The following is a 22637-nucleotide window of genomic DNA, read 5'->3' as shown; positions in this document are numbered from 1 at the left end:
TTCAATCGTTCCAAAACTCCAGCTGTTTAATAACAAATGCTTCCTCACCCTCACCCCATCACAGCAGCAGGAAAATCACCAGTCCAACCTTGGAGGGAGGGGTGCGCTGCAGAAAACCAGAGAACAGGGAGCAACTGGTGAGGGGCTGGTCCTGCCCCCCATGTCACGGATTCCTGGGAGCATCAAGTTGGGCTGGGCACAAAGGTCTCTCCTCTGCCCAGCCACCAGCAGGGAGCTCCATCCAAGGGAGGCTGGGGATCCAGCCAGAGAGCTTGAGAGGAAGCCAGGGCTGGCAGGGGGAGGAAGGGGATGAAAAGAGAAGAGACTCTGGTCTGCCACCAAGCCTGGGTCCTCTGGCCTGCCTGTGCCAAGTCCAGCTGCCAGGAGCGGGCCTCGCCCATCAAGAGGCTGCCACCACTCACACGGGCCTGGCCTTCTTGGCTTTCTTCTGAGACCTCACAGCGTCGTCGTGGGCTTTCCGCTTCGCTGCCAATTTGGTGGCCTGTGAGGAGGAAAGGGGGATCAAGCTATGATTGTAGGGTACTTCTCCTACTCAAGGCCATCCCTTAAAAGCAGAGCTTCCACAGAAACTAAAAAAGCAAATTACCAGGAGAAAAAACAATTATTTGAACCACCTCAAGTCATTAAACATGCCTTTACCTTTGCCTTTATGACTCTATTATGTTATGGGCCCACAGCAAGTTAGTAGGATCCCACGTTCCTAGAGCCAGAGGCAACTGCCCCATTTACCCTTCTCCTTGGGAAAGCTGAGTGCCAATCAAACCTTCACCAGGCTGCTGGGGAGGTGTCAACCTGGAACAGTAGTCTTTTCCCCTGGGGAACATTTGGCAATACCTACTACAAAACACACATAGGCCTCTCAACCTGGCAATGACATGCCTAAGAATTTACCCTGCAGAGACTTCAAAGGGATGTGCTCAAGGATATTTTCTAAGAATGCCTCAAAATGAAAAACAATCCAATCCTAATCAGCAGGTAACAGGCCACTTGTATAAGCTACAAAAGGGATGGAATCAGCACAGAGGAGAGCAAGCTGGCCCCAGAGTTCACATGTGCAGCCACATCTGGTGGCCATACCTGGAGTCTCAGGCAGATGGCAGGGACTCACCTCTCGGATTTTGCGCCTCTTGCCAAACATGATCTTGTTATAAAGATACTTCTCCCGCTTCTTCATCATCATGATGGCCAGGCGCTTGGCTTCATTTTCCTCCTCCTGGGCCAGCCGCTGCTTGTCCTCCAGCTTCACAGTGCCTGCCATCACTCTGGGCTTCTGGGGACACAGGGTCAACACTTGTGGATGCCCCACCCCCACCAGTCCCCTGGCTCTTGCCCTTCTGGCCCAGGGCTGGTACCAAAGATGGCCAGTGGAGCTGCTTTCCAGACTGCACCCCCAGTCAGCTTCCCAGTACCTTCCCCTCCATCCTCTCCTCCTCCAGGGCTGTCAGTCGGGCCTCTTCTTCCTTTTCTGAACCGGCCTCCACATCTTCTTCCTCCTCCTCTTCGTTTTCTCCCCCTTCATCACCATCACTATCATTGTCTTCCTCTTCATCCTTCTCTTCAGATTCATCCATACTTCCTGTAAATAACCAACGACTTCTGAGCCTGCTCTTCTCCTTGCAGGGTGAGAACTGGGGCCAGGCACCACATTCCTCAGCCACGAAGACATTCCAGAGACGGTGCAGGGCTGCCCCAACCACAGCTCCTTCCGGCACCTCTCCCCACAGCCCCCAACACCTTCAGAGGAAACTCAAGGCGCCTCCTCCTGAGCTCTGCCACCTCCTATATAAATACTGATGACAACTTCCAGACCACTCGTGCTCAGTTACTCTCAACATCAACAGGTGATCATAGAATACAAACGTTGCCTTCTCCTAAGCCTTACTCCAAAGGTAGGCTTAAAGGGCTTTGTGCCCCTGCTGCCCACTCTCAGGAGTTTGCTATCTTTGTAGCCAAGAAGGGAAACAACCAGGTGGGGCCGAGGCCAAAACCAGCCTGGAGGCACCCATCCACCCCATCGCCTGGCCCACTCACCTGGGTGCTCTCCCCGCTGCAGGGCCAGCAGCTTCAGCTTCTCAGGAGGGATGTAATCTCCTTCCTTCTCTGATACGAAGGGTGAGAGGTGTGGAGGCAACTGCACTCCAGGGAAGTAGTCTGCCACGGGGAGGAGGAGCCGGGCATTTACACAGTCAAACACCCACTGGGGCTGCACATAATACCTGGTGGTGGAGACAGGTCATGGAAGCAACCTGAAGCCCCACTGCACCTGCGCTTGAGACAGACCTCTACACCCAGAAACCCAAACAAGAGGAGGAAGATGAGAGCCTTGGGGGCTTACCTGCCAATAACAGGTGTCTGCTGCCCAGGCCGGTCCACAATCTGGTGGGTGATGCAGGAGTCTGTGACATCATATGTGGCCCCAATGCACAGAGACTTGTCCCAGGACACATCCCCCCCAAAACTCCTACAGGCACAGGAAGAGCCCACAAGAGTATTCAGTATGAAGTGGCTGTCCTGGGACCCACTGGCCCACAAGCTCACCCTCCCGGGACACTCCTGTCCCCACCCCACACCAGGATCAGCCCTGTCGTCAGGCTAACATATCCAGTGCCAGCCCAGTGGAGGCCTGCCCTAAGCTGGTGAGAAAGTGGTGCCAGCTGCCCTCTGACAAGTGCCTGCCACATACTCCAGAGCGAGCCAAGCACTCTCCAAGCCCACACAGGTGAATCTGCACAAGCGCCCTGAGGGGTGGATGCTGACACCACCCTGATATTACTGTCAGGCATCTGGGGCAGGACGCAGCCCAGAGTGTGGCAGAGCCAATGCCATCAGCTTCCCACCTGATGACAAAAGCCAGGGCCTCGCGGGGCACCTCACGGTTCAGGAAGAACTTCAGGCCCTCAAAGAGCTTCTTGTGCTTTTCCTGCGCCTCCAGCTCCTTCCTGTGGTCCTCCTCCTGTGCCGTCATCTCCTGCCACAAAAGGGGCCATGGCACCATCAAACTTGCCCATACCCGCACCGGAGGGCAGAGGGCGGAGATGGTCCTCAGCTTCCATCTAGGTCCCTCAGTCCCAACGCCCGCCACTACCCCAGCACGCAGTCCTCACCCCATCAGCAGGAAACTCGTCCACCTCGGCCTCCTCCTCCACAGGCACTACCATGCGGGCCAGACTGGCACCGAGGGCCGCCAGTTTCTATAGGAAAGAAGCAGGGCTGTTGCTTGCAGGTGGGAGGTCTTGTCTGGGTGCACGGTCAGGGTGGAGAAGGTGGAGCAGCAACAGTTCTGGGACATCAGTGGGCTTGCGTTGCAAGGGCAAGCCCCGAGCCCACTCATCTAGCCATGCACAGTCCCACCCCCAGGCCAGGACCCACCCTTCTGAGGGGATGCAGGGCCAGTGCTCTGGAAGCTTCTCTCACCTCCATAGAGCTCTCAGAGTCCAAGGCATAGGTGTCCTCACTGGCCTTCACCTCTGCATGGGCCTGACCCTCCAGCTGCAAGGCAGGGGGAAGATCAGAGGGAGAAGATGCCACAGCCCCCTACATCCATGCGGGGAGAAGGGCCACAGCCCCTGCACACTGAGAAAGACCCAGGCTGGGACCCTACCTTGGGCGGGTAGTGCAGGTTGATCGACTGGTAGAGGCGGAAGTTGACGAAGCCCAGTAGGGTGGTGTAGAACTCGGTGAAGGTGGCCATGACCCTGTAGTCAACATCTGTTGGGTGCTGGGGGGCACACAAGACCCGTTGGCAGTGCAGGTGCAGGTACAGGGGAAAGACAGCACGGACAACCCACATGGGGCAGGGGACTCCAGCCTGCCTGAAGCTCTACCATGGTAGCTCTGCCTTCAGAGCTCTGTTCCATGAGAAGGAGCCATGTGGCATGTCCTACCCGGGAGCATTTTGGCTGAGGCTCTGGACAGGGGTCCCAAAGGTTAGGGGCATCCTGAGGTCAGTCCAAATCCCTGAGCCAGAAAGGGGGAGATGAAAAGGAGAAAAGGGAAAGTTCTGTCATGCTGCTCCCAGGACTGGATGGAGCTCCCCTGCCCCTGCCCAAGCTCCCCAATCATCCTATAAATCCCAGCTCAGACCAGACTTCGGTCACAGAGGTGGCCTTCCAGGGCCAGTCTGGTCACAGCTCATTCCTATGCATCAGTCAACCCATAATCTTCATTAAATGTCTTCTCCAGGCCTAGGCTGCTAGCCTCCCAGAGCCCCACCCCATCACCAGTCCAGCTGGGAGAGGCGGCCCTGCAGCAAGCAGTCTGTCACCCTGGGTGGACAGAACTCAGCATCCTCAAGCCTTGGCAGGAGGGATGGAGACTCAATTCAGCAACTCAGCCCCAGCCCCAAGCCAGAGACAAAGGTACAACTTAAGGATCCAAGATAGGGTGGAACAGCTGCCTGGCTCAGCCCCAGGAAGCTCTGGAGAAATGGTGGGAGAAAAGCTGCTTGCTTGGGGCAAAGGCACACAGCTACCCTCAAGAGCAGCCAACCCAGCAAGTAGGGAACATCAAAGGACTCATCTTTGCCCTTGAGGAGTTGATAAAGCAAAATACGGAAAGGATCTGAAAGCCAGAAAAACAGCCTCGTCTCTTGAGCAGCACTGCTCCCAACAACCCGGGAGGCTAGCCCAGCTCTGCTGACCTCCGGGACCTGGATGGCATGGCAGGATATACCGAGCAACGTCAAAGTTAGTAGCGATCACAACGTCCCTTTTTATGCTGGCCATGCCTGTGACTTTGAACTGTTTCTGTATCTTGCCACTGGGCAGTGTGAGTGTGAGGATGCAGGGACCAAGAGGTACCCCACCTGTCCCCCTACTCACACCTCCATCTTTCCAAGAGCATCTGAGGACAACTCCATTCTGAACCGCATAGTGCTGAGCAGGGTCCCTCCAACCCCCCCCTCCTACCCTACTGCCTGCCTGGGTCGTACTTTGAAGAGCCCAGCACTGGCTGCTCAGGGAAAGAGGACACAAGGGCCTTAGCTATGACCCAGGACTGGTCCCCCATTCTCCTGCTGAGAGGAAGTAGCAGTAAGCTGGCAGGGAGGAAGGAGGAATGGGCAGTCTGTTCCCTTCCCCCAGGGTCAGCTGTGTGGAGGCTGGCCTCCACAGGGCCCTATTCACTACCCAGAGGACATACAAAGACCAGTCTGAGCAGCACGGGGGTGGGACATCAGAGAGAAGGAAGGAGAGAGAGGGCCAGAGAGGAAGGAAGCATGGCAGGAAGACAGGAAGGAAGGAGGAGGACAGAAGGGAAGGAACAAGGAAGAGGGAAGGGCCAAAGGCTTTGGCACACAAGTGCCTTGAAGAGTGGGAAGAGGGGATTGCTGAGGACCAAGTTACCTCTTACCCACAGACTGCAGCCTACCCCCAAACACCTCCACTGCCCTGTGGTCAGAGTGGGTTCTGGCCTCGGACCCCTGCCAACCCAGAGAAAAGGGGAGGGGCCCAGACCCCCAGCTCAACCTGGAGCACCCGATAACTTGGCGGGTGAACACACTGTCCAGCCAGGCTGGTGCATTTGCTGCTCAAGGCACAGGCAGGAAACTGGGTCAAATGCAGGCCCACAAGATGACAAGTCAGGCAGAGGGACAGCCTGGCCGAGACTGTGGAGGGGAATAGAGGCTAATGCTGTCCCACGAGGAGGCAAAACCAGGATTTCTCTCTGTGGATCCCTGCCAAAAATTTCCAGTTTAAACCAAAATAAATAAGTAGTACCATGTGCTAAAACCTTCTCATGTGCTCATCCTCCTCCATCTCTCCCAGTCCCCCCAGCCCTGGGTAGCGGTCAGGGGAAGCTGAGGAGTTACGCAAAGCAGCCTGGCCAAGGTCTGGCAGCCACTAGCGGCAGAGTGAGATGATGACACCATGGGTCTGAGGGTAGGGTTAGGCTCATCCAAGCCTTGGCAGTTGCTCACTGTTCACTCAGCAACCCCAAAGGGCCAGGCACCAGGCACTTGGCAGGTGGCAAGTGGCAGGCACTTGGCAGATTTTATTTTTTCTTAAATCCTCAAGACAAGGCTTAGAAAGTGGAAGCACATCAACTGAGGCACAGAGAGGTGCAGGAACATGTCCAAGGTCACCCAGCTGGAGGATGCTGGAGACAGGCTGACTCCAGTTCTTACTATGATGCTGTGCAGTACACTCCTCACCCCACATCCTAGCCCCGGCCACACGCAGGAACCCAGCACATGCTGGACTATGCAGGACAACAAAATCCCCCACTCTGCCCAAGTCCTCATCTCTGTGTAGGAGCCAGAGAAGGAGCAATGGCCCGGCACAGGCCCCTGCCTTCCCCATGAGCATACTCACGTCATGGGAGAAGGCATACGGGGTGATCCACACGATGGGCTGCCCCAGCACTTCAGCCTGGTAGTAAATGCCTTTGATGGACAGGAAGACCTATGGGGAGAGACAGTGTGGTGAAAAGGGCAGGCAAAGGAGGGAGCTGGGCGGTCCCCCCTTCCCCAGGAGGCCCTGGGCTTACCTTGCGCAGGGCACGGGCAGCAATGACATAGTGCATAAACTCCACAGTGAGCCGGCGGCACAGATGAATGGTCTGCACGTGGCACTTGCCAGTCCGTGGGAAGGTGGAGAAGAGAAAGCACATGGAGAGGGCATCGTCCAGGTCCCGTAGAGCGTCTATGAATGTGGGGTACCTGCAGGACCAAGAGGACAGTGCCCAGAGGCTTGGTCAGTCTGGGTTTCAAGGGGGACCCTGAATCCCTTGCCCACCCTGTTAGTCACCCCAGAGGCCCCATTCCCAATCAGGCTTTGCCACTCTCATCTCCTGACCACAAAGTTGGGCAAAGCCCAGGGGCCTGGCAGTGCCAGCTTCCCTATAGCCTTGGGAGGAACCATGGAATGAGGAAATGCCCACTTAGCTCTGAGGATCAGAGAAATCCCAATGGAGGTTCTGAAGACACCCACTGCTCACCAGTCTCCGCCTGGACCCATTTCTATTTGTGGCCAAAGAGGGTAGACCGAGTCAGTGGCTCGCTAACTCTTTTTCAAGGTGGAAACTGCAGTTCAAAGCAAATATATCTGGATGTCCAAAACAGAAAGCAGAAAAATGTGATGCTGACCTAGTGGACCAAGGGGGAGGGTGGGGCCTGCCCACACTCAGCAGCACTTACAGCTTGGCCCAGCCACAGGTCACCAGAGTGGGTTATGTCTTGTGCCTCACCACCCAGACCTCTAAGTTTGCAGAACCAATCAGAACCAGATGATAAAAATGCTGGAATTTTTTCAGTCCTGGGGCAGGAAAAGTCAGAGCAAGAAAGTGCTTCCAGGAATCCTGTGGTAAATTAGGAAGCTGATGAGAATGAGCCATCCATGGCGGTGGAGGATCCACTACTGCACATCTGCCCTGCTGAGGGATGGGGGCCTGGGTCATGGAGAGGACACTGGAGTACATGTAAGGACACCTGGATTCGTCCCAGCTGTGACCCAGAATGGGTCACTTTGCCTCACACAACCCTAGTGATATCATTTGGAAAATGACATTGTTGGAACAGACTATTGGTTTAAAACTGGGCTCCTGCAGCTCCCTGGAAACACTTGGGGACAAGTGGACAGACAGGGCCTCAGGTCTCCCTCCCCCAGCCAGAGTGGTTGTCAGGGTCTCTGGCACCCTAACTGCCTTCCAGGAAGTTTTCTTTTGAAGAAAGGGTTCTGCTGCTTCAAAAAGGAACTCTGAAAGCCACGAGACCAGAGGTGGCCATAGTCCTTCCAGGGCAACACTCCTTGCAATGCCTCAGGAGGAACCTGCCAGTCTTCGAACCATACCAAGATGGAAGAAAGGCTGCAGGGGCCTCTCCAAAGACAACAGGAAGAGAGGCATCTGGTTTTCTTGTGTGGAGGTGGGAACCTCAACTGGCTCCCTCTGGTGCCTCAAAGTTTTCCTCTCTACACCTCATTGACAAACCCACCAATCCAGGGCCTTTGTAGAAATAGCACCTGAGCCGCCTGCTTTTTTTTTTTAAATGGATGGCTAAGGAAATGGGGGTGACACACACTTGGAACACCACAACCACACAGCCACCTGGTGTGGGCATGAATCCAGACACTTGATTTTTTGTGTGTGTAATTTTACATTTGCTCCACACAACAGCTGTGTGTCACAGGCAGGACAGGAGCTATCGTCTCTCTCTGAGAAAACTTGCTCAGAGCAGGAACTGTTCTCAGGCCACCCAGGCTGCAGAGCTATGGTGAGGACACATGTTGGGCTCCTAAGCCAGGGCTCTTCCCATGCTAGCCCATGGCTGGCCTGACTCAATGAGCCAAGTCCATCCGGCCTGGAACTAAGTGTTCCCAGGCCATCAGCCCCCAAGAGAAAGCAGACATTCACTAGCCCAGAATTTCAGAACCTTACCACTACTGACAATTTGGGCCAGGTTGTTCTGTGTGGTGGGGACTGTTTAGGAGCATCCCTGACCTTTACCCATTAAACACCAGTAAGACTCCTCCCCTGCCCCCCAAGCCCAAGTCACAAGAACCACAAGTGCCTCCAGACATTGCCAAATGTCTCCTAGGGGCCAAAACTGCTTGGTTAAGAACCACTGACTTTGCCAATGGATGAGTGGGACTGCTGAGTAGGCTGGGCAAAAAACACTTAAGATCAGAGGCAGCCAGCCATGTCTGCCAGGTGTGACCATGTGCCTGGTGTGCACTCCCAGAACTCTGGCTCTCAATCACCACAGGGCCTATACACCTGCTGTTTCCTCTGCTTTGACCAGGCTTCCTTTGGCTGGCTGAAACGTCTGCCCCCAAAGACTTATCTGACAAACCTGTAACTAACATACGTCCCCCAGATCCCTTTACACTGTTAGCATCCCACATGGCTCTTGCTGTGACTTGCAATCATTATAGCAATTTGTTTGTTTGGTTTTTTTTTTTTTTTGGTCGGCTTCCTCCAAAAGGATGCCAGCAACATAAGCAGGGTCCTCGTCTTAATCCCAGTGCTTGGACTGAGCCCTCAACTCACCGCTCCTTGACAATGTGATCAAGTTTGTAGTTTGGTTTGTTGTCCTTCAGACGCTCTACCGTGTTCCACTCACTCTTCCCATAGGCCTTCCGGAGCTTCCGGACGAACACCTGGGTGAGAGAAGATCACTGATGCTGGGACCAAAGACTCCTGGAGACCCCTCTTTCATCGAAGAGGGATGCATGGGGCAGGAGGACTCTCAAGGCCTTCTGAAGCTGACCACAGCTGTCTGATTGTGCCATCTGACCCCCTCAAGCCCAGGATGTATAAAACAGCAAACTCCAAAAAACATCAAAACTGACCCACACTGATAATCAGAGCCAGCTTGCTGCACCCATGATGGATGACCAGAGATAACCACTTAGAAGGCTGACTTCTCACATTTACATGAAAACATGTTTTCAGCTCTATTTTCCAACTGAGGCCAAGTGACTCACCAGCAAAGCAGCTCAGGGCCAGGAAGGCTGGCCTTCATTCTCAGCACCAGTCTGCACGGGCATGAAGCAAGCCACGGACCCACATAGGGGGCTAGGTCACACAGGAAAATGCAGCTGAGGCCAGGCATGGGCCCAGAAGGTCCTCCAAGCCAACTGATTTCTTCCCTATAAGTACTTTTGGTCAGGCCTGCCCTTGGTGCTCTTCAAAGGCTCTAAAGCTGCCTCTGCTAGTGTCGTGAACAGCAGCTCCAAGACAGCCATTTTCCACAAGAGGGCCAGCAGCAGGCGCTGGCCAGTCTCCTGTGGCCACCAGGCGGCGCCTCACTCTTCCTAGCACAGGGCCTCAGCCTGGCCCTGCAGCTCAGTGAAGGCTTCAGTAACAGTAGTCTACTCTCAATTACCTGCATTTGGTCTATGAGGGTTCTACTTTCCCTGTGGTATTTAAGCATTTAATAGTTTCTATTCGTGGAATAAAAAGCTTGGTCTCCTGGGAGCAATTCCAGAACGAATTCGAAAAGCAGCAGTTTCTTTGGGCAAAGAATACACAAAAAAGCCCCTCAAATAGTACCACCTTTGCTTCAAAGGCAATAAATTTATTCTTCCAAAAGACCCAGGGGAAAGGTACAACAGGTAAAGCATTAATCATTTGCCAGGTTCTGTGCAAATGATTTCCACACATGTGATCTCATTTGGTTAATCCTCAAGACATTCCTTTGAGGTAGAATTACTTCACCCTTCCATAGGCTTGCTCAGAGAGGTTAAACAATCTGCCCAAGGTCACGGGTGGTGGGTCACAGAGCAGCGATGGACCCCATCCAGACACTAGAGCCTAGGCCTTACCTTGTACTCCCGGAACTTGTTGACAATAGGTTCGTGGAGGAGGAACTTGATGTCTTTGAGAAGGTAAAAAGTTCGGGCTGCTGTGGAGCCCTTGTTAACCTTCTTCTTATGTTTGGGTTCATGGGGATAAATGCCCTTCAGGATGCACAGCCGCCTGGAAGATAAAAATTATTCCTTCTGTAGGTAAATGTACTAAGCACTGGCCACATCAGGTGAGCAAAACAGCAGTGAACGATGAAAATGGGGGCCTTGCCCTTAGAGAATTCACATCCTAGTGCAGGATCTGACAATCCCAAGTTCCTCCCAAACCACCTAATGTAGACTGTCAAAAGCACCAGAAAGGAAACAATCAGAATGCTAACAGGGGCCAGATGGCAGGTATCCTTTTTTCACAAAGGGAGTCAGGAAAGGCCTTGCTGAGAAACTCATACTTCAACCATATAAAAGGTAGAGGGAAAGGCATCCTAGGAAGGACAGAGGCTGTAGGAGCGAAAAGTGCTGTGTGACTATAAGTGGGCCATGTGGCAGGGCCCACAGGCTGTGGAAAGATATGATTTGACTCTATGAGGAGTTGAGAACCCCTAGCTGCAGGATCAGGGGTCTCTTCTGCCAGAACGGAGGGAATGGGTGACAAAGACCCAGCCAGAGAGTAGCAATGCCTTGTACCAGTGGACCCATTCTGATGATTAAGGGTGGCATGACCCATTCTCCAGCTTCCCTAGAGACCACACCTGGCAAAGCACAGCTCACTTACAGCAAAGCCAGATGAAGAAGAGAATGAGAAATGTCAGAATTCTGGACAGAGTTTGTGGTGGCACAGGGAAGATAGGGATGTGGCTGAGTTTTCACCATTACTGAACATGATTCATTGCTCAGGAACCCCCGTGGCCCCCTTATGCCACTCCTCTCCAACCTCACCTGAAGTCGGCCAGGCTCAGCTGCAGCTTCTTCCGGGCTTTGTTTCGGGTGATGTAGTTGGTGGCAGAGCCTCGTTCATACTTGGGGAGAAAAAAACCCAAGTGACCATTAGCAATGATTGCAGTGATGGCATCGATCTCTGGGCATGCCTCATGCTAGGGGCAACTATCACTGTGCATAACCAGCTGATAGGCTTCTGGGACAGGAAATGCTATAGGGAGGGAGTCCACCCACCTGAACAAGTTCTCCTGTACTGTCCTTGCAGTACTCAGCATAAAGGACACACACATCTGCATGATGCTGGGGACCATGAGGTTGCTATGGATCAGGTGCTACACCAAAAGCACTTAGTAGTGGCTCTAAGTATTGGCTACTTTGATCAGCAATTATTTTATTTAATCCTCACAACAACCATGGCTTGTGTCCAGGTCACACAGATTTTTAAGGGCTGGGATTCAAACGTAGGTCTGAGTCCTGAGCCTCAGTGCCTAATCCCCTAAACTGGTTTTTTCAACTTTTTCACTATAACCAACCCTTACCACCAGAAGGTTTTTTAGACCTCCCCCTTAATCATCCCCTCTCACAGCCCCACGAAATGTTAATACTACAGACATACCAAAGATCTGTTTAATGTGGTCTTTTAGAGGGCCACAAACCATGGAAATATCTAAGATCCCTTCAACTGATTTTTGTTCCTTTGGGGGTGATATCTGGTTGAAAATGCATGCCCTAAGCCAAAAAACCTCTCCCCTCCATCATTCATTCACTTAACAGAAAATAAGAGGATCTCTACTATGTTCCAAATATTAAGCAAGATGCTGTGAGGGCAAGGAAGACAAAAAAGGCCTGGTCTCTACCTGCACCTAAGGAGCATACTGTCTGATGCAATCATGTGGATGTCTGTAGTGCCAAGATGCTGCCTCATGCTCATATCTCTGTATTCCTGATAAAGAGTAGCAGTTCAAGGTACCAAGCGTGTCCTTTCCAAACAAGATCATCCTCTGCAGTAAAACAGCAGGGACCTGACGGCCAGGTCCAGCTCTAAAGAGATAAACCTATAGCCCCTCAAGAGGTTTATGATCATCTCCCATCATAAAACACACCTTCATTTATTCTTTCCAGACATTGTCCACTGGGGATACAAAGATGAGCTTCAGACTGTCTCAGAAAGTTGGGTTTAAAAGTGTTTTCCATTACATATATGTCTGTCATTATGCTTATCCTTTTAAATAGCAAGTGGATAAATAGTTCTCAACTGGGATGATTTTACTCCCTGGGTGTGTGTGAGATGGAGGGAAGGGAATTAGGCATTTTGGGTTGTTGAGTGGCACTGGCATCTAGTGTGTAAGAAGTCAGGATGATACTAAACATCCTACAATGCACAGGACAGGTCTTTCCACAACAAAGCATTATGTGGCTCAAAAATGGTTGTGAAACCCAGCTTTAACAACTATCGTGACTTGTTTACGTATCTGCACCTGTGCTGCAAGGAAAAATTTTCTATCTTAAATCTTTGTGATTCTAAACACTAGCACTTACTGGTCGTTCAACAGTGTATTGGGTTAAATATAAACAGGCAAAAGAAACTTTCAATCTGAAGAAAACACAAGACAACTACATCTTCCTCACCTTCATCCCTTCCCCCATCTTTTCATACCACTAAGGTGATTCTCCATACGGCAAGAAGAAACCCTTGAAAAACTGTATTGTGGTACTTTCCCTTTAGCTGAGTTGTACTGCACTTGGAATAAAATCCAAGCTCCTCACTGTGGCTCACAGGCCTTATACATCTGGTCCCTGTCTAACCTCAACCTCACCAAATGCCATTCTTCCCTTCCCTTGGTTTACTATACCCTAAGCCATCTTGATGTCTTAATTCCTCGCGCACAGAAAGCTTTTCCCACCTAAGGGTCTTGGCACTGAGTTTCCCCTGCCAGGTTTGCTCGCTAAGCACTCCCATGGCCCAGAACCCATGTGAGATCTTCTGAACTTTCTGATTGCGGCTTAAATGTTAAATAGGAGAGACCTTCCAAGACAACACCAACTAAAGTAAGTAGCTTTTTCTATCCACCAGCCTTATCTCACATCACATTTAACAATCTGTGATCGTTTTGTTGGGTGTCCACATCCATTTGTTTACGTTTCCCTCTTCAATGTCAAGGGCAAGTCTAACAGAAGAGAGAATAACAAGTTTTGGAAATGATAACCTTGACCTAACGATAAACTTCTCATAATGTTTATTACTGTTTCAGTAAACAGTTCCCTTTCGACCGGGGATGCATTTGGGGTGCTTGGCAACCCCAACTTTGTTTTACAGTCCTACTCCAAGGTTCTTTCCTGAACTTCATCGGACGAATAGCCGTCCTCGCCCATTCTCGGACCCCATCTCGTGGCTGTTTCTCATTGCGCTGATCCCAGCCGTTTCTGTACGCATGAAGGGCTGAGGCTGGGAAAGGCGCAGTCCCCTGGCTCCGTCGCTCCCACCTCCCACCACCCGCCACCCCGCCCGGTCATATGCCCCACTTACCTTCTTCTTCTCTAGGCCTCCCATGGCTCCACGTTGAAGGGTCTACTAGCGCCCCGTGGGCAGACGGCGCCACTTCCTCCCGCAACGTGCCCAGCTTAGGGTCCCGAGGCCCCTACGCCGCGGGTCTGCGCGGGCTGCCCAATGAGGTGCCTGAGCGAGTCTGGGGAATTATTTGACTTTCCTCCTCGAAATTTACTACTGAACTTCCTGGAAAAAAAATTCACTGAGACCTCTCTTTAGAGTTCTTTTCCATCTGTGGACCTATTTTAGACAGTTTTAATGTTTCAGCGAACGCAGATTTTCAGGCGTTTCTATAGACATCCTGATGACGATCGCTTGACTTTATGAGCCCCGTTGCATGTTGGGATGGAGGGAGGCGGAAGGCCCTGCGGCTGCAGCGCAGTACCTTCTGGGATTCCAAGGACGGCTACACTCTGAGGTGCGTGAGCGGCAGTGGCGTTGTCCCGGTAATGGTTGCTAGGCGTCGTGGGAACTTGGGAATTTGGCCTCCGTGGAGGAAAAGCCACCGCCAGGGGCGCTGAGTGAAGCTGGACTCTGTTCCCCGCTGGCCTGTGTGGCTTTTCCTTTGGTTCTTTGGCTCTTAGTGGGGATAAAGTAGATCAAAAGCAGACTTTTCCTCACAGAAGTATAGTGACTTGAGAAGCCACTCATATATACCGAGCCTTAGCGGTGGGTTGAAAAATGACAAAAGGCCAAGTAGAGTTATGGAACTTGTGGTATTTTAAATGTACATTCAGCACATTTGAGCTTTTTAAATGTACATATGTCTTCCGTATGTGTTCCTCAAAGGATAATTACAAGGTTTATACAAATATTCACACCACCTTCAGATGGTGTGTGATGTGAAATGTTGGGATCTGGGAGCCAACAGTTAAGAAAGAATTCTTGAGATGTCTCTGGTGCAAATAGGTGGTTTTATTAAAGCACCGGGCTAGGACCCATGGGCAGAAAGAGCTGCACTGGGTTTGTGAGGAGTGACTGATTATATACTTTCAAGTTGGAGGCAGGGATAGTGTAAGTCTCTAAGGAATTTGGATGCAAGGTTTCTAGGACTTTGAGGGGCTAGCTGCTGTTAAGACAAGGTCATTTACTACTGTCTAGTAAACCCTTAGTCATGAGACCCTTCAGATGTGTATCGTGGGACATATGCTTGGAGGATGATTGCTAACATATATCTTGGGGGAGAGGGTAGAGAAAAAGGCAGTTTCCATAGAGATTTTTACATATTAAAGAAGACTTACAGGATCCTGGAGATTTTGGGCTAATGTTAAGATAAGGTTGCCTTTTGCCTCTAGCAAAGTATTAACATCGAGGCAGTTGAGTTCCTGGAGAATGGTCACTCTGCCTGTCTCAAGTACTTGTCAGTAGGCTGTAAGTCATAAGGAAGTTTAATTTTTTTTCTTTTGCCTTTGTTCTCCAAATCATTGCCCGCCCCTCCGAATAATCTTGACCCTAAAATCTTTAAGGTTGCTGAGGTTGGAAGGTCTTATCTTCTGTAACTTCTTGCTGAATAGGGGTGTAGAGATGTCCCTACCTATGGTCACTTGGAGACATATATATAGGAGTTATGAAAAGTAGAGACAGCTGAATCTAAGGGAGACTGCATATATGGATCTCCCTGAGTGGAAGGGATCATCTGCCAACTTGATGATATGGCAGTGAAGGAGTCTGGTCACCAGGTGGGTGGTATGGGAGAAAACAGCAAAACATGATTAGAATAACAAAAAGAAGAAGAAGCCCAAATAAGAGTCCTTTGATAGTTGACAAAAATCATCTCCAGTCTAGGAGTTTAACCAATCATTAAAGGAAAGAGAGGGATCGTTTATAAGTGCCCATTTGAGGGGCATCTGGGTGGCTTAGCTGGTTGAACATCTGGCTCTTGATTTCAGCTCAGGTCACAATCTCACTGTGACTCTGAGCCCCACATCAGGCTCTGCACTGAAAGGAAATTCTCTCTTCCTCTCTCTGCCCCTTTTCTGGGCACGTGCTTGCTCTCTCTTAAAATAAACTTAAAAAATAATAAAGTGACCATTTGAGTATTCATGCCAATTAGAAACACAGTGACATTTTTTGTTGCCACAGAATGTGTCCATGGTTGTTTTAAATTTGGAAGGTTGGCTGGGTTGGTAATGGTTTTAATAATGCATCTGTGCATCCAGGCAAAACCCAGAGTACAGCAATCTATCCAGCATGGGGGAAACCATGACCACAGGTTAGAGCTGCATAGACATTGGGTCTCATTAGGAGCCAGCCATCTAATTCTGGGCCTCCTTGGGATGCAGTCAGGATATCAAGGGTCATTCGGTTTTAGAGGGCCAACTTTTGAATTTGTGGTTGACAACGAGTTGGGTCTGGTTAAAGGCGGCTGTTGTATGCTTGGCTGAAGCCTCTACTTGCAATTTTATATCATTAGAGGCAACTCCTGGGACAAATATGGCTAAGGGATAAAACCATCAAGAAACCCTCTTTGTTTGATGTCTAACTTTAACAATATCCTAATTATGAGGAATCACTGGCAAGTAGGAGAAAACTTGTCTGGGGATATGGGCATCCCCAAGTGCAATATCCAATACAGTCATAAGGAAAGTGGGGCCATCCATTATCTCCACAAGTCCATAGTTAACCCCATGGAGTGAGGTGCACTCTGGCTTTTTGTGGGGAATAAATGTAGGAATCCCCTGGGCTTCACCAGTAGGTTAACAAGGCATAAAGAAATACAAAGCCATAGGATGCTTACACCCGAGTTTGGGTAAATAAGATTGGCAACCAGGAATAGGGAGGTGCAAAGGCACCCCCAAATAGAGGAGGTACAGAGCCCCCAGAATAGAGAGGAAGGGGCACAAAGGCACCCAATACAAAGGTATATGAGGTAAACAAGATTAGGTGTTCAGGGTGGAAGCATCCCCCAATTTAGTACTATAGCAAAAAGCTGCTTTCACAGGAGGAAAGGACGAAGTTAGGTAAACTGGTAAATTGAGCTACAGACCTCTGCACTGCAGGTGAAGCAGCCCAGAGTGGAAATGGTTAACAAAAGAAAAGTTGTCTTGTTAACCCTCAGGTTATTCCCCCTATCTGCCTTATCCTCTAGGCCTACTAAGATAAACAGACAGGGTGCCTCCTGTCTGCTGTTAACAACAATCTGCCCATCTGCCTGGTGCCAGGATTTTGTTTTATATTGACCCAAACCCCAAACACCATATATCTTCAAAACCCCCTTTTCCCTCACATCCCCAAGTTAATGTTCCTAGTTTCTTTGTCTCTTTGTGCACATCCATCACGTTTGTAAGCCTTCTGATCTTAATAAATAGAGGGCAAGGACCCTTATTTGGGGCTCTTGTCTTTTCCAGGACATTAGCCATCTCTCACTTTTAATCCTGTGTTCTGCTCTCTTGCTAGACAAGAGAGAATTTTAGACCCAGAGTCTATAACAGCTTTTAAGAAGTGATTTTTTTCATCCCAGCCACACAGAATTGGTCAAGATGATAGTTGAGTTATACAATTGTTGAGGAATCCCTCCCATTTTCTGGCTATTCAAATAATCATATGCCCCTGGGGTCCTGTTATTATCCCCACAGAATAACAAACATGAAGATTGTCTATACATGAGCTATTGTGGCAATTTTTTGGAAGTTTACCTCAAGTTGTCTACCTTAGACAACTAACAAATATTCAAAGACAATCAAAACTAGAATTTAACATCTGCAAAGGTGTGTTCCTGAAACATAATTTTTCTTTAAATTCACCCTTATTTCCAGAGATAGCCAAATCAAGACTAATTTGTTTGTAAAACAAGTCCAATTTTAACCAACTTGGCCTAATTGTTTACATAAGTTCGGCAAGAATAGTGATTGATCGTACAGATCTTTCAAAATCTGTTTGGCTGGAACTTTTTTTCTTTTTCTTTTTTTTTCCTTTTTTTTATTAATCAACTTTTCTTATTTTCTATTTTTTACAGTATATTTATTTTTGAGAGAGAGTGACAGTGCGTGCATGAGCAGGGAAGGGGCAGAGAGAGAGAGGGACAGAGGATCCAAAGAAGGCTCTGTGCTGACAGCAGTGAGCCCAACATGGGGCTCAAACTCATGAACTGTGAGATCATGACCTGAGCTGAAGTCGGACATTTAACCAACTGAGCCACCCAGGCGCCCCTGGCTGGAGCTTTAATAAGGAATCTAGATTAAACTTTTAGTAGCCCCTCTAGGCCAATAGCCAAGCCGAACACTTGCCATCAGACATACTTGAAAGAGCTGTAGATTTGGGCAAATTCCTCTTCTCAAGATCCCCACAATATCCTGAGGTTTCTGTACCTGCCAGGAAGTGACATTCTTTACTTACCTGGTAAGTCTGCTGGGAACTCTATAAGCAAGGTATCAGGCCAACATTTCTAAGGGCTTTATTGACTCCATAAAGCCAGCCTTAATTCCTTAAAGCCATCTGGTCATATCTGAGTCTATGCATGTTTCTCTCAAATATGACATTCCAGTCAAAGCCTTGGTTTAAAAACAACAACAACAACAAGAACAACAACAACAACAAGAACAACAACAAAACAGTGTTTCCAGTGGTGTCTTGTTACAAGGAGAACAGCTTCTTACTGAACTTATGCAAAGGATTATAATTGCCATGGGGGAAAAATACTGAGACTTTTTGAATTTCAGAGGGTTCAGGTAGGGAGAAAAAGTGCTTCCATTTGTTCACAAATGAATACTTTCATTACATTTTTGTAAGTCATAGTTATCTTAAGAGAAAGTTTCCTTAATCAGGAGGAGCCAACATTAGAGAACCAGCAGTGTTTTAAACAAGAGTCACAACAACTGTAATCCTCTTCCTTAATTCATTTAGTCCCATGTTACTAATTCTTGTTCAGTTTGAATGCAGCTTTTTAGTTAGTTCTGGAAATTATTCCCCACTTCAGTTTTAGGATCATAAAGATACCAAATACCTGTATTTGTCAAAAGACCTTTTTATGAATCTCCTTGGAGATCAAACACGTTTCACAAATGACAAAAGGACTATAATGCAATTGACAAGGAAATTCAGTTATTTCTGTGACACATAACACTTCAATAATCAGAATATCAAGTGCTGACCTTATACCAGAACATAACATACCAAATAAACAAGCCTAATTAGTCAGAGACTGAGCTTAAGATTTAAATCTTGGGGAAGTTTGTTTAAAAACCTCAGAAAGTTTTAAAGCACAAGCCTAAGTAGGATTAGGAATCATCAAAGACCTGATAAAAACAAAACATAGAAACTGGTTTTTCTGGGCAGCCAAAGAAAAAACAACTTTGTTTACATTTTCTTGCCAAGAGCAGATCAGCAATCCAAGAAAACCTTGTCTTTTTAACAGGAGAAAGCAGATTTTCAGTCTTATACAAGTGTACTTTTAAAATCCATTCATTTCATGGGAGCCTGGGTGGCTCAGTCCGTTGGATGTCCAACTTTGGCTCAGGTCATGATCTCACGGTTTGTGGGTTCGAGCCCCATGTTGGGCTCTGTGATGACAGCCTGGAGCCTGCTTTGGATTCTGTGTCTCCCTCTCTCTCTGTTCCTCCCCCTCTTGCACGCTCTCTCTTTCTCTCTCTCTCTCTCAAAGGTAAATAAAGATTTTAAAAAATTGTTTTTTAAATCCATTCATTTCAATCTAGTCCATCCTGACCACACATAAAATTCCTTTCCAAAGATTTGCCTTCACAAACCTTCTACAAGTTGCTTTTGTATTCAGATTTTGCCCCAATCCATTTCTCTCCAAACAGCCAGTCTCATTTTAGGACAAAATTACTTTCTTTTTCCTTCGACAAAAATGTATTCCTGTTCCTTATATCTTTCTCATACATCTCCTACTTTCCCTACATACAGAGTTGCTTCCCTTATATCTATCAGTCTTAATTACATTTAGCAGAATTTTAACTCTTAGAAATCTTAGTCTCCAGTGAAAACTAAGTACTAATCAATTGTGAACTGTCTGTTGTGCCAGAATTCTTTAGATAGCAAATTTATGAATACATTTAAGCACAAAGCATATTTTCCAACAGACCCAAATATCCTTAGTTTCTTTGCAATAAGAAGCCAAAAGCACAAACCTACCTGCAGGAATCAGTGCTTTAGCACTCCCTCCTATTTGGAAAAGGTCTAGATGTCCAATGAATTCAATCCAATTTATCACCCAAGCAAAACTTTAAAGTTTCAGGTTGCCAAAGACTATCTTAATTACGCATGAAAACATTGAGACAGACAAAATTAACCATTTTAAGTCACTGTTTTGCTGACAAATTGCAACAGGTAACATGAGCTAATTTGACCTTCAGTAAACCAAGGTAGAATAAAAGTTTCAAATTTAATGCTGATAACTCCAAAGACATGTCTATCTTAATTAAACCAACAAACTTAAATTAGTTTAAATACAAAATATGTTCCACCTGGGTCTCCTTAAAAGTCAGTCAATTTGTTCCCCAATGTCAATTTTACCTGGGGCACCAGTGGGGAAATCTGAAGTGGGTGGAGTTCACCCACTTCAAGGGGGTGCTCTTCACTTCTTGACAGTGAGGGTAGGAGGAGGAGCCCATGGTGCCAGAGGCATGCAGAATGGTACAGGAGCCAGTGATGCAGACTACACCCAACGTGGTACAGAAACAGGAAGAGGGGGAGAGGGAGGCAGAAGAAGTGAGGGGCTGCCTGAGGGCCAGAAAGAGGACTTCTGGTTCTAAAGCTTATCATCTCAGACAGATGAGCAGATGCCATGTTTTTTCTTCCAACAAGTAAAAGTAGGCGGTCTATGTCAGGCCAGAGAAAATAGAAAACTTCCCTGATACAAGGAGTTTCAGCAGCTGCTTGGGAATATTCTTTAAAGTCCCCATCCCAAGGTAGACTAAGCACAGTTGGCTCCAATGATCATAGCCATTAACCCAGGAAATGAATGAAGAAGAAGCCCCCACATCTACTAGGAGGAACAGTGAGAGAGGGTCAACATCCCCTTCGTTAGGGATGGTCTGTGTTTCCTCCAGCAACCTGGGTTTAGGAGGAAACCTATTTAGATAGTTATCCATTGTCAGGAGGGAGTTTACCAGCCTGGTTAGTGGCCAAACACATTCTGCAAAATGCCCTTAGATCAGGGTTCTGATTTGGGGCCATGCAGGGCTGGACATAGAGTACATTCCATCCATTTACTCTGTTTCCTGCAGAAGAAATCTAACTGATTTATTGAAGCTTAATGTTCCTTTAATGAACCATTTTTCCTCGTCTCCTAAGGAGTATGAAAGCCATCCAATGTTACAGAAGATCAGGCTTTTCTTAAATTTTGCAATCTGAATTGTTTCCAGTGCATTAAAAGGAAGAGTCCTTGGGAACTGAAGAAGATCCTGGAAAAGTAGAGAAGGTCCATTACTCAAAAAATCACCTCCAACTCCCAGGTGGCATCCCATGCAGGATATGTCAGAAGTTCCTGGTGTCAAAGTGACCTGAGGTGTCCCTGAAATGAAATCACTGTGATCAGTGCCCTGACCTGTAGGAGGGATGCCAGCAGTCCCCTGCTTCCCTATTGCATTCTAGACTACAAATGGGTGCTGGTGTATGGGCCGAGATACTGTGACACACTGCACCATGCCATGCCATGCCATGCCTTAAAGAACCTACCCTTTTTAACCCATGGAAAACACTAGAAAAGTTTTAAAAGGGGAAATTACCCAATTTTGTAATTTAAGTAGTTAATAGGGAGCATTGATGGGAAACCGTAAAGGTAGAAATCCATTATGGTCTGAAAAACTTTCTAACACATATTTTAAAGCCACGTTCCCTAAGAAATGGTTCCTGGTTGGGTTTTAATTCAGTTGGGTACTAGTTTGGGCTGGCTCCGAGTGGAGGTCTTGTGGCCAGAAGTGGCTAAACCAGAGATGTGGAGGGGATCACATTAAACCAATTAGGAGGAAACCTCACATGGGAGTCAAGATTTGCAGCTGTCCTTGTGACTTAGGTGGCTGTCCTGTGCCCAAGACAGACACCTTTGTATAAGGACATGAATGAAGAGAGGGGAACAAGTTTCTGGGTCTTATTATCATTCTGGCCATGGTACTAACTTCGAGTCAAAAGGCAGGCTTTTAATTCCTCCCCATAAAGCAGCCAGGGGCTAGAGCATTGTAGCCTGAACAATTGACATGAAAGTGTTCCGATAAGACCATACTCCTTGAAAAGCTCCTGGAATGAAAGTAAAGGAATAGAAGAGGAGATACTCATGAATCTTGCACCTAGCCTCAGAGTCCAGATGAGAAGACTCAGGCCCCATGTTGGGCCCTGAAAGATGTGAAATGTTGGGGTCTCGGAGCAAATGGTCAAGAAAGAATTCTTGAGATATTTTCAGTGCAAAAAGGTGGTTTTATTAAAGCATGGGGACAGGACTCATGGGCAGAAAGGGCTGCACTGGGTTTGTGAGGAGTGACTGATTACATACTTTCAAGTTGGGAGGCAGTTAGGGATAGTGTACGTCTCTAAGGAGTTTGGAAGCAAGGTTTCCAGGACCTTGAGGGGCTAGCTGTTGTTAAGTAAAGTCATTTACTACTGTCTAGTAAACCCTTAGTCATGAGACACTTCAGATATATATCAGTGGGCCATATGCTTGGAGGATGATTGCTAACATATATCTTGGGAGGAGTGGTAGAGATAAAGGAAGTTTCCATAGGGATTTTTATATGTTAAAAAAGACCTATAGGATCCTGGAGGTTGGACTAATGTCAAGCTAAGTTTGCCTTTGGCCTCTAGCAAAACATTAAGGCAGTTGAGTTCCTGGAGGAAGGTCACTCTGCCTGTCCCATGTACTTGTCAATGGGCTATAAATTATAAGGAAGTTTAATTTTTTTTCCTTTTGCCTTTTTTCTCCACATCAGTGTGGTCTT

General features: G+C 48.2%; 2 protein-coding genes across 4 annotated transcripts in view; one reads left to right on the top strand and one right to left on the bottom strand.

The window, feature by feature from the left end:
- Positions 1–14057, bottom strand: PES1 (pescadillo ribosomal biogenesis factor 1). Of its 2 annotated transcripts, none has more exons than XM_045458326.1 (15): positions 13729–14057; positions 11202–11281; positions 10284–10437; positions 9007–9116; positions 6508–6679; positions 6333–6422; positions 3623–3739; positions 3436–3510; positions 3126–3212; positions 2859–2989; positions 2357–2482; positions 2053–2237; positions 1431–1597; positions 1130–1291; positions 1–502 (listed from the first exon to the last, which is right to left on the bottom strand). In XM_045458326.1, exons 1-15 carry the CDS (start codon positions 13750–13752, stop codon positions 419–421), a joined length of 1764 nt encoding a protein of 587 aa, XP_045314282.1. In that variant the 5' UTR covers positions 13753–14057; the 3' UTR covers positions 1–418. The 2 variants fall into 2 exon arrangements, with proteins under 2 accessions (XP_045314282.1, XP_045314284.1); XM_045458328.1 differs by having other exon boundaries at positions 1130–1288; positions 13729–13857.
- Positions 14058–14079: 22 nt separating this feature from the next.
- The window catches only part of TCN2 (transcobalamin 2), a 41992-nt gene continuing 33434 nt past the window's right edge, over positions 14080–22637 (top strand). The window contains exon 1 of one of the 2 annotated variants that reach the window (XM_045458329.1): positions 14080–14167. The gene's annotated coding sequence lies outside the window, so the exon portion shown is untranslated. The remainder of the gene's footprint in view (positions 14168–22637) is intronic. The other variant, XM_045458330.1, reaches the window with a different exon arrangement.

Source organism: Leopardus geoffroyi, chromosome D3 (genome assembly GCF_018350155.1).
Source record: "Leopardus geoffroyi isolate Oge1 chromosome D3, O.geoffroyi_Oge1_pat1.0, whole genome shotgun sequence".
Lineage (NCBI taxonomy): Eukaryota > Metazoa > Chordata > Mammalia > Carnivora > Felidae > Leopardus > Leopardus geoffroyi.
This window is presented reverse-complemented; position numbering and strand designations above follow the sequence as displayed.